General features: G+C 45.3%; 1 protein-coding gene across 3 annotated transcripts in view; it reads left to right on the plus strand.

Moving 5' to 3' along the window:
* The window catches only part of LOC121316004 (protein EFR3 homolog B), a 253,193-nt gene that overhangs the window by 223,827 nt on the left and 14,842 nt on the right, over nucleotides 1-14,524 (plus strand). For all 3 annotated transcript variants that reach the window (XM_041250675.1, XM_041250674.1, XM_041250676.1), the window contains 3 exons: nucleotides 101-192; nucleotides 616-664; nucleotides 12,730-12,836. In XM_041250675.1, coding sequence (XP_041106609.1) covers nucleotides 101-192; nucleotides 616-664; nucleotides 12,730-12,836 — 248 coding nt within the window. The remainder of the gene's footprint in view (nucleotides 1-100; nucleotides 193-615; nucleotides 665-12,729; nucleotides 12,837-14,524) is intronic.

Genomic DNA, 14,524 nt, shown 5'->3' on the forward strand with positions numbered 1-14,524 from the left:
TCTGTCTGGGGTTAAGGGTTAAGAATTCTGTATCTGTGTGCATGAGTGTGTGGGTGTGTGTCCAGATCTCTATCGTGCCTCCTTGTCTTCTATTGTCTAGAAGAGGACCGCCTGTCAAAGAGAAAGAGTATCGGAGAGACCATCTCCCTGCAAGTTGAGGTGGAGTCCAGGAATAGTCCTGAGAAGGAGGAGGTGATACTGATCACCTGGAAATATCTATTTAGCTGCACACATATGCCATACAGTATATTTCTCACTATAAAATACCACTTTATAACATTCTAGTCACATCGAGTAAATGCCAGCTTGTATTAGATCTATAACATGTTTGTTCTGTAGTCTTCCAGTATTTCAGTCCTTTTCCAAGCTAATAAATGCACTCTAAAGGGAATATGGGGAAAATATAGATATGGAGGAAATATGTCAAATGTTCTCAGGTTATGATTGTGTCCTGTGGAGGACATATTTATGAAGGATTCGCCCATACAAACATATGTCACATTTACATTCTTACACAAATACTATAGATGTACAAGGCCAAGGTGATCTACAGTACTTTTTGATTATATTGATATACCTAAGTGACACCTTACTGACATACTTGTTTCTATGCAGAGAACTCCAGCTGAGGAGATTACATTTGAAACACTGAAGAAAGCTATTGGTGAGTGTTTTGGAAAATACCACAAAGAGGAAGGTTAAGAGCAGGCTTGGCCTAAACAACATGTACCACATTTGAACGCATATGCACTTCTAGCCATTGCCTAAATGTTTAAACGAACATTAATATCTGAACTCTGGTAGCTCCAATTATGTATTAATAAAAGTGTGTATTAAAATTACATTAAATAAAAATAAGAAGAAACAGCAGGAAGCTAGAATGCAACCCAGACCTGTGTAACATATTCCTTTAAAACATTGTTTTAAGGTTTGATGGGTTTAAGAATAAGGTCATATTTAAAAGATAAACACTTGAACAGTATGAGCACAAAATCTCACTGAACTCAAAAATTACTTAATCTGTCAGTATCTGCACTTTCCCCTCACAGACCGCCTGCCCTGCCTTATCTAGGTCTGGTCTAAAATGCTGCAAACTTCAAGTCAGAGGAACAATTTTTTTTGTTTTTAGGACTGACCTGAAGTTTTTTTTTTAAATGCTTGTCTGGATACCAAGATAAACATCATAATGTGCTTGAATTAGATATCAGTAATTCCCACACAGGAATGTACAATCATCACAATCATAGAATGCCACAAATGCTTTATATACACAGCAATAAAAAAGAAGAATAGACAACCTGTCTGTCTGTTCAGGAGTTGTGAGAATGTCAAAGTCTGTGGTTTAAAAAAAAAAAAAAAAAAAAAAAAAAAGCACATTGTTCCAGGGCTCTGAATTTGCAACAAAAAGGCCAAAGCCAAAATGGTGTTCAGTTCAATACATTTGTAGAGGAAACCAAGGCCACTAAACATAAGTCAAGGCCAAAGTGTAGGATGTTGTGAAATGTTGCTTAGGATTCATATATAAAGCTAATTATTGGCCATAGAAAGAAAAACAGTTTAACTTAATAACTCTTTATGTACCGTAAAACTTTAAATAAATGCCCCGTGTTTATTTATAGTATTTGCCAGTAGCCTCGGCGCCTATTGGAGATTCAGCATTTATTATGTAAGATCAATAACATCTGCAAATACTTCAGATGCAATCATGAAAAAGCTGCCTGCAGACAACCTTATAGAAAAGACATAAGTAAATTCCAACATTCCAGCAACGTCATTAAAGGTTGTGTCAGTGGGTAATAAGAGTTTGTATTGTAATAATAATAAAAACAATAAAATCCACTAAAACCCTGTAAATATCGAAACACAAGCATGTATTAAGGTAAGCTTGCAGCACAATAAAAAAACAAACATGGTTTTAAAATTAATAAAAGCAATAAGTATCATTTTTATTAACACATATTATATTTATTGTTCACCCTCAAAACATGTATATGGTAAGTATGGACAATCGATGAAAAATTAGCCAGCAACAGATCTTCATTGCAAAACAACCCGATGAAAAACTGTGTTAATACAAAAAATAAGTTCATACTACTGGCCCACAACACGCTCAAAAAGATTACTATTTAACTCTTAGCGGTCCGTCAGACGCGTCAGGTCCAATTTATTTTCACATGCGCTGTTTATTTTACACACATGGTTTAAAATATATTTTTCTGAGAAAAACAGGTTTAAAAGGCACTGTATAACAAAAGGACATCAGTACTCCATCTCCAGCCAAACCCCATCCCTTGTTCGCTGTATGTTTCATATTCCTCTTCATAGTCGTGCATAATGTGTCATGTTCAGTACCGCAGTCAGTGCTAGGGCACTTCTATGGTAACCAGAGCCAGTACCAGAGCCTGTACCAGTGACCTGGTCAGAACCAGAGTCGGTACCAGTGACCGCTCAGTACCAGAGCCTGTACTAGTGACCTGGTCAGTACCAGAGCCTGGAACAGTGACCTGGTCAGTACAAGAGCTAGTACCAAAGTAGGTACCAGTCATCTGGTTCATACCAGAATCGGTACCAGGGACCCTGTTTGGTGCATTTCTACACCATTCTTGTTTTCAACACCAGTCAGCGTTACTGTGTTTCTTGTAATCATACATTGCAAGGTTTCACCTTTGTTCTGTTTGCAAGAGAAATATTCCAGCAGAGGATATACACAACAGGTAAATCCACTGCCTGGGAAGGGAGCATGCAGAGGGAGCAGTTAAATGACTGCAGCTCTTTCATGCTCATTTTGTTAAGATGACACTAGAATGCAGTTCTACGGACCATTTACATCTCTGAAAACAGAACAGCATTCAGACTCACCCCATTCATCCTCTGCAGTGTGGTCAAGACAGTCTCCACTTCCTGTTGCACCAGGAGCGTGCTCCTGTAGATCCTCTTCTTCGTCCTCTGGATTGGAGAGCTCCCCCTCTCCTCCACCAAGGGACAGAAGCTGCCGTAGCAGGCATTCTGGCTATACTGACCGGGTTGTGGGGCAAATGGAAAACCTTTTGAAGCTATGATCCAGCAGCAGTCCCTTTTGATGGAGTTGCTGCGAGGCCCCCCAGTTTGTGTAATGTGCATGACCCAGATAGGCATGGCCTTGCCCACTTTCCGCCTGTTGAGGCTTCCATTACCTCTGGTACAGATGCCCAAGCTTTGCTGCAAAGGGAATTTTGTTTATGAAATATTATTTTAATACCATATGTGTGTTTTCCTGTAAAAAAAATTAATGAAGTAATGGTTCTTAAATAATACTGTATTTCACTGACAGTTTATTGCAGCATTTTAACTGACATATTAAAAGCTCTGAGATGGGTTGCTTAGTAGCCAGTTTAGGGGTCCTTCAGAAACAGCTGCGCAAATGTCGCGTTGCTGTCATTATCAATCGCATATTTACTTGGTTGCTTGTTAGTAAGACTGGGATTAAGTCATGGTGGTCACAGATTCCGTCATTTTAATAGAGAATATTGAACTTTACTAACACAACTTGAAATTTCACCTTAACTAAAAAAAAAAAAAAAAAAAAAAAAAAAAAAAACGCTTTTTTCACTATTTAGCTAATGATGTTGAACTGGATCAGTTGCCTTACTTTGCAATGTAGCCATTCACACTTTCAATTTTTTCAGCGCTGTCAACTCATTTAAATATAGATGCAGTTGCAAAAAAAGCATTTGAGGCTGTTCTACTGTTTGAAGACAACTGTGTAGCACATGAATACCATGCTTACTACAAAAATGCAGGTGAAATGATATGTGACGTTTACCAGTTCTGGAAAAACATGGAAATGAGATTCCTTGCTGTACGAGAACTCTTGCTGTAATAATTTTCAGCAAGAAAAAATGTACTTCGGCATGACCGGCGTTCCACAAAGGCATCAAATTATCAAAGGCATCAAACGTGTACCAGTAAAATAACTGTAAACTACCACAGCAGAAGCAACAGATGCACAAAATAACGTTTGAAGTTATTTTTGAACTTCAAACATTATTTTTTAAAAACTACAGTTTTTTTTAGCTGTCCTCTAAAATCCCCACCAAATGTTATGCAAAAATAACATTTTGTTTATAGTTGTATATGCTGTGAAGCTTATTGATTTACAGGATTAAAACTTGAACCTGATTTTGTGAAAACCAAATAAAGATTTAGATTAATTTATTAATGTTCCCTTTTTATGTTTATGTAGGTACAGTATTGTATTTAAAATTTTCATTCCTGTGACTTCACACACCATTTCCCCCTTCCTTTGTGATTTTGAACACATTTACCATGACACAATCCCAGCCTTACTTATCAGTTATTAAAATAGGAATCGCAAATCAAACAAAAATGTCACTCTCCTCCATCTAAAATGTAGAGGTTGGCTTGTCAGAAATATCGAGAGGAATTTACCACAGAATGGTCATGCATTAAAAGAGGTTGAGTGTCTCAATCTCACGTCTACTGACTTATCCGTGAAACATGGTGGGGGTCATGACTGTATCACTCACATAAGTACGAAGGAACACGAGCAGTACGCAAAATCTGACACTCCTTGTGACAGGACACGGCGTTGCGGGGTCCCAGACCAGAAGAAAGCACAACCAAAAACAATAGGTACGGTGCAGTGGCACGTGCGCCGTTTCTTAAAGAAAAAGTAAACAAAATATTTGAACAAAAATAAACACTTGCTCACAGAGCAAAAATAAAAGGTTTAAAATAAAACAAATCTCAAACACAAAAATAAACGCTAAGGTCAGGCTGAGCAGCTTTCGGGAGATGGTCACCTTCTGCACGGGTTTTAATTATTAGCGTGGATGGGCTTCATCCACGCTGCAAAACAAAAACGCACGACGGTTCGCCGTCAAATACATTTTTAAAATAATAACACAAAAATGCACGGCTGCACTGTCATACAAAATAATAAACAAATACAAAATAACAACACAAGGGCGGAGGAGGAGACCCCGTTCTAAAAATAAACAAACAATATGATTCAACAGCAGGGCTTTCCTACCGCCCTGCTACATAGCCCCCTCCTTGTGCGAAGCACACATGGCCCCAACGGTCACCACCCCCCTCAGTCTCAATGTCCCGGAAGAGGGATCTGGAGTAATCCATGGGGGTGGCCATGGTGGGATGTCCTCCTCCCTCCATGTCTTCCTGGCTGGTAGCTCCCTCTTTTGGGGCTTCAGCCACTGTTCCTCCTGCTGCGAAAGTGCGGCTGGGGGCACTGGTCTCCTGACCACCACCCCCTTCTTTGTAGCTGGCCGCCCCCTTTTCTGAGGCGCCGGCCGCAGTGCTTCCTGCGCTCCTGCAGGACTAGTACCGGCTCCAGGCGGCGCAAGCCAGACAGTGGCCCCAGGCGAAGCAGAGGAGAGACAGGCAACCCCAGGCGAAGCGGGACCCTCGGCGACCCCAGGCGAAGCAGAGAAGAGACAGGCAACCCCAGGCGAAGAGAGACCCTCGGCAACCCCAGGCAAAGCGGGACCCTTGGCGACCCCAGGCGAAGCGGAGGAGAGACAGGCAACCCCAGGCGAAGCAGGACCGTCGGCGACCCCAGGCGAAGCGAGACCCTCTGCGACCCTAGGGGATAAAAGAGAGTGAGAAGCAGCCCCAGGCGATGCTGAGCGACAGGCAGCCCCAGGCGGTGCGGACGTGGCATCCTTGGGCGGTGCGAGGCAGGCATCCTTGGGCGGTGCGATGCAGGCATCCTGCCCTGGTCCCTCCAATGCTGAAGGGAGAAGCAGCTCCTGCTTCTCTCCCTCTAGCAGGGTTGGAGACAGAGGCAGCTCCTGCTGCTCTGCTGCTGGTGGTGGTGGAGACGGAGGCAGCTCCTGCTGCTCTCCTTGTGATGGTGGGGGAAGTGATACCAGCAGGCATTCATCCTCTGCTGGTGGGGGTGGCGGAGGCAGAGGCAGCTGCTGCTGCCCTGCTCCTACCAATGGAGGTGGCGGAGGCAGAGGCAGCTCCTGCTGCTCTGCTCCTGCTGCTGAAGGTGGCAGAGGCAGAGGCAGCTCCTGCTGCTCTGCTCCTGATGGCCAAGGCGGCAGGGGCTCCTCCCCTTCTGGCGGACAAGGCGGGAGGGGCTCCTCCCCTTCTGGCTGCAAAGGCGGCAGGGGCTCCTCCCCTTCTGGCGGCCAAGGCGGCAGGGGCTCCTCCCCTTCTGGCTGCAACGGGGGGACCAGCAGGCATGCTCCCTCTGCTGGCGGAAAGGGAACCAGTAGGCTCTCTCCCTCTGCTGGTGGCAGTGGTAAATGCAGAGGCAGCAGGCATTCTTCTGGTGGGAGGGGGCAGTTAGCTGGGAAATGGCCCCACTCCCCACAGATGCAGCAACCATACTGAATGCCCATGCTGTGGAGGACGGCTTCCCAGCCATCCTCGTCCTGTGGCTGTGGATCTGGTTCCACCTCTTCTTCTTGAGATGGGGAGTGGTGGTAGTCGGGCGACACGTGCCCGACCTTGCCAACTTCAAAACACCACTCCTCCCCCCTCAACCAGGTCATGCAGACGTCCACCTTGCTAGATGCGTGGTGGGGCTTGCGACCAGCCCCACGCTGCTGCTTCTGCTGCTGCTTCCTTCCCATCCTTCCTTTTCACTCCAAAAAAAAATAATGATTCATTTTAAAAAGAAAACGAAACTGCAGTACCCCTCTGCAGTACCTCTTCTGGCCTGAGTCCAGGAGGTGCTGGTGATCCCACCCTGGACACCACGTGTAACAGGAAATGCCGTTGCAGGGACTCGGACCAGAAGAAAGCACAACCAAAAACAGAAGATACAGTGCCGTGGCGCGTGCGCCGTTTCTTAAAGAAAAAGTAAACAAAATATTTGAACAAAAATAAACACTTGGTCACAGAGCAAAAATAAAAGGTTTAAAATAAAACAAATCTCGAACACAAAAATAAACGGTAAGGTCAGGCTGAGCAGCTGCCTTCACTGATCCTTATATTCTTTTTAACTCTCACCTCTCGCTCTCCCATTCTCCACTTCTGAACACCCCCTTAACATGGGAACAAATTAACCACTTAATTAATTAGGGAGATGGCCAACTTCTGCACGGGTTTTAATTATTAGCGTGGATGGGCTTCATCCACGCTGAAAAACAAAAACACACGGCGGTTCGCCGTCAAATACATTTTAAAAATAATAACACAAAAATGCACGGCTGCGCCGTCATACAAAATAATAAACAAATACAAAATAACAACACAAGGGCGGAGGGGGAGACCCCGTTCTAAAAATAAAAAAACAATATGATTCAACAGCAGGGCTTTCCTTCCGCCCTACTACATATCCCCCTCCTTGTGCGAAGCACACATGGCCCCAACGGTCACCTCCCCCCTCAGTCTCAATGTCCCGGAAGAGGGGTCTGAAGTAATCCATGGGGGTGGCCATGGTGGGATGTCCTCCTCCCTCCATGTCTTCCTGGCTGGTAGCTCCCTCTCTCTCCCCACTGTTCCTCCTGCTGCGAAAGTGCGGCTGGGGGAGCTGGTCTCCTGACCTCCTCCCCCTTCTTCATGGTCAGCAACTCCCCTTTGTGGGGCTCCGACCACCGTACATCCTGCCACGAAAGTGCGGCTGGGGGCACTGGTCTCCTGACCTCCACCCCCTTCTTTGTAGCCGGCCGCCCCCTTTTCTGAGGCGCCGGCCCCTGTGCTTCCTGCGCTCCTGCAGGACTAATACCGGCTCCAGGCGGCGCAAGCCAGACAGTGGCCCCAGGCGAAGCAGAGAAGAGACAGGCAACCCCAGGCGAAGCGGGACCCTCGGCGACCCCAGGCGAAGCAGAGAAGAGACAGGCAACCCCAGGCGAAGAGAGACCCTCGGCGACCCTAGGCGAAGCGGAGGAGAGACAGGCAACCCCAGGCGAAGCAGGACTGTCGGCGACCCCAGGCGAAGCGAGACCCTATGCGACCCTAGGGGATAAAAGAGTGAGAAGCGGCCCCAAGCGATGCTGAGCGACAGGCAGCCCCACGCAGCGGCATCCTTGAGCCGTGCGAGGCAGGAATCCTTGGGCGGTGCGATGCAGGCATCCTGCCCTGGTCCCTCCAATGCTGAAGGGAGAAGCAGCTCCTGCTTCTCTCCCTCTAGCAGGGTTGGAGACAGAGGCAGCTCCTGCTGCTCTGCTGCTGGTGGTGGTGGAGACGGAGGCAGCTCCTGCTGCTCTCCTTGTGATGGGGGAAGTGATACCAGCAGGCATTCAGTGATAGCAGCAGGGCTTTCCTACCGCCCTGCTACACTCCTCATTACTGTATGTTTGTGCAAATGGGTTTTGAGGTTTAACTCACTTTAAATAATTAATGAATTATTGGATACTACGTAGCATTTTGTGTTTTGATAGTTGCAGAGTAGTACAAATTTAAATACACTGAACAAAAATATAAATGCAACATGCAACAATTTCAAAGATTTTACTGAGTTACAGTTCATATAAGGAAATCAGTGAATTGAAATAAATTCATTAGGCCGTAATCTATGGATTTCACATGACTGGGAATACAGATATGCATCTGTTGGTTCCTTTGCATAGAGTTGATCAGACTGTTGATTGTGGCCTGTGGAATGTTGTCCCACTCCTCTTCAATGGCTGTGCGAAGTTGCTGGATATTGGCGGGAACTGGAACACGCTGTCGTACATGTTGACCTAGAGCATCCCAAACACGCTCAATGGGTGACATGTCTGGTGAGTATGCAGGCCATGGAAGAACTGGGACATTTTCAGCTTCCAGGAATTGTGTACAGATCCTTGCGACATGAGGCTGTGCATTATCATGCTGAAACATGAGGTGATGGCGGTGGGTGATGGGCCTCAGGATCTCGTCACGGTATCTCTGTGCATTCAAATTGCCATCAGTAAAATGCAGTTGTGTTCGTTGTCCATAACTTATGCCTGCCCATACCATAACCCCACCGCCACCATGGGGCACTCTGTTCACAAAGTTGACATCAGCAAAGCTCGCCCACAAGACTCCATACACGCTGTCTGCCATCTGCCCGGTACAGTTGAAACTGGGATTCATCCGTGAAGAGCACACTTCTCCAGCATACCAGTGGCCATCAGAGGTGAGTCGGTTACGATGCCGAACTCCTATCAGGTCAATACCCTGGTTAGGATGACAAGCATGCAGATGAGCTTCCCTGAGACAGTTTCTGACAGTTTGTGCAGAAATTCTTCGGTTGTGCAAACCCACAGTTTCATCAGCTGTCCGGGTGGCTGGTCTCAATGATCCCGCAGGTGAAGAAGCCGGATGTGGAGGTCCTGCGCTGGCGTGGTTACACGTGGTCTGCGGTTGTGAGGCCGGTTGGATGTACTGCCAAATTCTCTAAGACAACGTTGGAGACAGCTTATGGTAGAGAAATGAACATTCAATTCTCTGTCAACAGCTCTGGTGGACATTCCTGCAGTCAGCATGCCAATTGCACGCTCCCTCAAAACTTGAGACACCTGTGGCATTGCGTTGTGTGACAAAACTGCACATTTTAGAGTGGCCTTTTATTGTCCCCAGCACAAGGTGCACCTGTGTAATAATCATGCTGTTTAATCAGCTTCTTGATATGCCACACCTGTCAGATGGATGGATTATCTTGGCAAAGGAGAAATGCTCACTAACCAAAGGATGAAAACAAATTTGTGCACAAAATTTGAGAGAAATAAGCTTTTTGTGCATATGGAAAATTTCTGGGATCTTTTATTTCAGCTCATGAAACATGGGACCAACATTTTACATGTTGCGTTTATATTTTTGTTCAGTGTAAAAAACCACATGGACATGTCTTTCTTGAGGTGTTATTTATTTTGATAGCTGTTTTTTATAAAGTTTTGAGGTTGGATATTTCAGTCCAGGTTTGATAATACTTACAAGATCCTAAAACACTCACTACTAATATTTAAATCCAGATTAAATAGAATTCCATTCATTTTTACAATTACCAAAATGATAGATTAAACAGTAAAAATTAGATCATTGGCTTGCCAGAGCCTTGCAACGCTCGGCACTTGCTTTTTTCTCCTTAAGAAGTTGGCATCTCGGTTCTAAGTACAATGGGCAGGAGCATGGCCGCATTGGTAGCAGCAGGAAGGCAGCTCTGGCTTTCTCAGGCCCAAGTGCCTAACACGGACAAGGCATCATTGCTTAATGCACCCGTAACACCAGGTCATATGTTTCAACCAGCAGTGGATGAGATGCTAAAGTGCTGTCACCAAGCACAGGAAACTTCCAGTGAGTTGGCATGCTTCCTTCCAAACAAGTAAAAGCCCCCAGCCCATAAGCCAGAAGCAAGCACAGGCTCATACAGCCCCCTCTAGGGCTAATGCTCAGAACCACTTTCAGGGTGCGCAGAGCAGAAGCCGCTGCAGTTACCAGCACCCTGCTACCAAGCAGCAGACGCAAGCCCCTGCGAACCAGCAGTCCTAGGGTTTTGCTGCCACAGGTCTAGGGCCCATTCTGTCAGGGCCACCTGTATTATTGGAGATCATGCATCACAGACACCTGGGTGCTTACAACCATCAATGCCGGCTACTCTCTGCGGTTTTGTTTTGGCCCTTCTCCCTTTCAGAGCATGATCCATCAAGACACTATTTTAGTGTCTCAGTAGGTATCGGCCCTGCTACAGAAACAGGCCATTGCAATTGTTCACCCTCTCAATAAAAGACAAGGTTTTTACTCCAGGTATTTCATGGTGGCAAAACGGAATAGTAGTCTCGACCAATTCTCGACCTCAGACATCTCAACCTGTACAAAGGTTCAAGATGCCGACAGTGCAACAGCTGTACTGCCGTTCAGCCTCTCTCTAGTTCCTCGCACTTCCTCTAAGTGCATGGATGCTATACTGGCTCCTCTGAGACTAAAAGGCATCCAAATGCTCAATTGCCTGGATGACTTGCTGATATGTGCCGAGTCACCAGCACAGGCAGTGTTGCACATGGGACTGGTCACCAGCCACCTCCAATGGCTAGTTCACAGTGAACCATTAAAAAAGCCTCCTGACACCCTCTCAAAGGGTTGTCTATCTTGCTGTAAGTCTCAATTCCGCAAATATGGTCGCCACACTGTTGGAGAGTTCATCTAGCCCTGCAGCATTTACACAGTTACTGGTACACCTGATGGTCCCTGCTGGAGAACTACCGGTCTATAGCACCCACGCCATGTGCCCAGTATGCCATCAGAATAAGTCTACATTTTTTTTAATCTGCACAAAATAAGGATTTTAGGAAAAGGTAACATAACAACTTATGGAGTCCAAAGTAATGCTGTCATATGACAAAAACAAATGATTTTTACTACCTTTGGTTACTTCAGCTGGATTGGTCCTGGGTCTTCTTTTTAGAGGCACTTGTTTAACTCCCGTGGTTCCCCTTGGCTTCAATGAGGGTGTGTCCATTTAATCCCCTTCCTACCCCCTAAGACCAGGTGACTTTTTCCCCACTAGGGGCACCTTTAAAGAGAATGTCCCCAACGTGGGGGCAAGTGCCAAACATGCTATGGCGGTACCATTGACCGCAGCACTTGGCCCTCCCGCAGTGGCTGCACAGGCCGCGGCCCCGAGCACTCCTGCAGGGGCAGCGCTGGCAACTGTGATGCTTGACCCTCTAAGACATGCGGACATTGGACCCTGTAGGACTGCAACTGACTTCAGCCATGCCCCTCTCAGCAGCCTATGGAGCAGCTGCTGAGGGTGGCATGGCTGTTGCACTACCACCTCTGAGATGGTAGCATTTCCCTCCCTTCTGGTACTGGAGACAGTGATGGGAGAGAGCAGGGCTTCTCCCTCTGGCACTGGAAACTGCAGCAACTCCTCCATCAGGTTCTAGAGACGGCAGCTGCTCCTCCACTTCTGACTCTGGAGACAGCAGCAGCTCCTCCACTTTTCCAGTAGCCGAGGAGCTCCTCCAACTCGGCGCCACCCAGGGCTTGGGAGGCAAAAGGGTTCAACCAGATCCAGTTGTCTTTTTTTTTTTCTTTTGCAGTTCCTTCCTGGGTCGCCAGGAAGCACTATCCCACCACTGCCACTATGTCTGATAGGGTAGCCTTGTGGTCATGGCAGGCCAGCAGCAGAAAAACAGACACATAGTACTGCAGTTCAGTGTGAATGCTCATTTTTATTAACCCAAAAACAAATCAAAATACAAATCAAAAGACCAACACCCAACCAGAGCTATCACAGTGTTTTGGCAGGGAACACAACATGTTGCTCCTATTCCATTCCCTAAAGCTAGCCTGCTAACCAAGGATCTGGCTCTTCTTTTATACAGATGGCCATCCCCAAATTGGCAATCAATTAACCAATTTGGGAATGGCCACATTCCACACTTATTTCTGCAGAATCCCTGCCAAGCTTAAATTCTACAACAGAAATTATTTACATGCAGGGGCATACGCCCTGCCACAGTCACTGTAAATGTATTTTATCCTTGTAACATAATGAAATTGGAACCACTACCACTACCACTTTATCTTTTTTTTTTTTTTTTTTTTTTTTTTTTAGAAATGGTCATACCTGGTACGTTAGGCAGCACTAAGCAAACGTTTTCAAAGACGTGCCAGCTACATCAAATAGCAGTTAAGGGGTTAATGCTCATTCAGGCTTTTTTTGGTTTGTTTGTTTTATGAAGAAATATTTATATTAACTACATGTTTTATAGAAAACTTTGATAGTTTTGTTCTTGGAGCTGTATATCGCCATCTGTTATGTGTAATTGTGTCTCTCTCCCTCAGTGGACAGTGTGGGGATGGAGGAGCAGGAGAGAGAGCGCCGACGACTGGTTGTCGAGAAGTTCCAAAAGGCTCCCTTTGAGGAGATAGCTGCCCACTGTGGTGCCAGGGTGAGTATACCATAGTACTCAATTCTAGCTAATCCATTGCACATGTAATGGCCAGGGTAATTTACTACTGTTTGCCATCCATTAACCATGTTATAGTGGTTAATGGATTCCATAAGGTTATATATATATTATATATATAATCTATATATATAACATATATATATATATATATATATATATATATATATATATATATTTTGTAACAGGCACAGAACTTGCAGTTTTAGTACTTTCATGCACTTTTATTTACACAGATAAACAAAACACAAAACAAAGGCCTAGCTCCCACTTGGAGCGCTAGCTAAACTTTTCTGCCCACTAACTAGCACGGGACCGCTACGCAGTTTACCTGTTTCAAAACACAGCTTTTGGTTTTATAACACACAGTTGTTTTCGTATTTACAGTGACTAACATGAACTGACTTCCCACTGAGTCCTACTTCATAATCCACTTCGAACACAGAAAAGCTGAGGGTTTTTATACATGTGAACATCACCGAATTAACACTAAATTATTCAATCCGGAGATGGTCATATTCCAGACGATTTTACGGGATGGGGCTTTAACCCCATCCACGCTGCCAAACAATAACATGCATTCCCCCACTACATACACAGACAGAGCTCTTGTGGCAGACTAGGGGGAGGAGAGAAAAATGTAGTCCGAGAGGGGCTAAAGGACTACATCCCCCAGAATGCCATGGGAGATAGCAAGGATGTGGTACATCTGGTGCTTATCGTTAATGAATGCCACCTGCCTGTGATTAGCAGGCAGGTATTTAACAGCAAAAAAAAAATGTTTGTTCAGGGCAGTCAGGGCAAGTCAGTGTGGAGAGACCTGTGTGGTTCATAGGAAAAGGTAGTGTGTAAACCTTTTTTGTTGTGTGTGTACTTGTAAAGATTTTTTTATATCGGTGAACGGCTTAGCTGTCCGATTTTAGTTAGAACTGCAAAGAAACAGTTTAGTACTCCATGTGGGAGGGTAAAATGGTCTCCACTCCTTCAACGGCTTCTTTCCCCGACCAAGTCAAATCTGTCTGGAGGGGGCACTAAAACAATGATACTACACAATTAAAGAAGTATGAACTCACATAATGACAGAATGCTTTTATATATATAGAGAGAGAGAGAGAGGCTGATTAATCTTGTAGTATAGTTTACACTGTTTTAGTGCCCAGGCAGTTTTGTCTTTTCACCCATTCCCCAGATAACGTAATGCTGTTCCATGGGATATAGACATAACAAATATTGTAATTTGAAATTTGAGTTAAAGAAAAAATGTTAGGTTATTATCATAACCCTGGTTCCCTGAAATAGAAATGTAACCATTGCCTCATGGGTATTTAACCAAAGACCATGATAGCCTGAATAAGATATATTAAAGCTGCACATAGTGCCTGTGATGCAGTTGAGCCCGCCCTCCAAAGGCATAAAAGACTGCTGACACAAACATCGTCATCATTTTTCCTTCAAGACTGCTGCAATCATGGACGCAGCGACCTTGATGGTTACATGTCTATTTCAGGGAATGAGGGTTATGGTAATAGCATTGCCTATCAAGTACGAAACATAACCATTACTTCATGGGTAGAAATACCAAAGCTTTCGCAAGGCAATATTGCAGACCAACTGGAATGCCAAAAGGCTCGGCCTAGGCAACCTTGCACGTTGCCATGAGGAACCCCAGT

The sequence above is a fragment of the Polyodon spathula genome, chromosome 5, assembly GCF_017654505.1.
Source record: "Polyodon spathula isolate WHYD16114869_AA chromosome 5, ASM1765450v1, whole genome shotgun sequence".
Classification (NCBI taxonomy): domain Eukaryota; kingdom Metazoa; phylum Chordata; class Actinopteri; order Acipenseriformes; family Polyodontidae; genus Polyodon; species Polyodon spathula.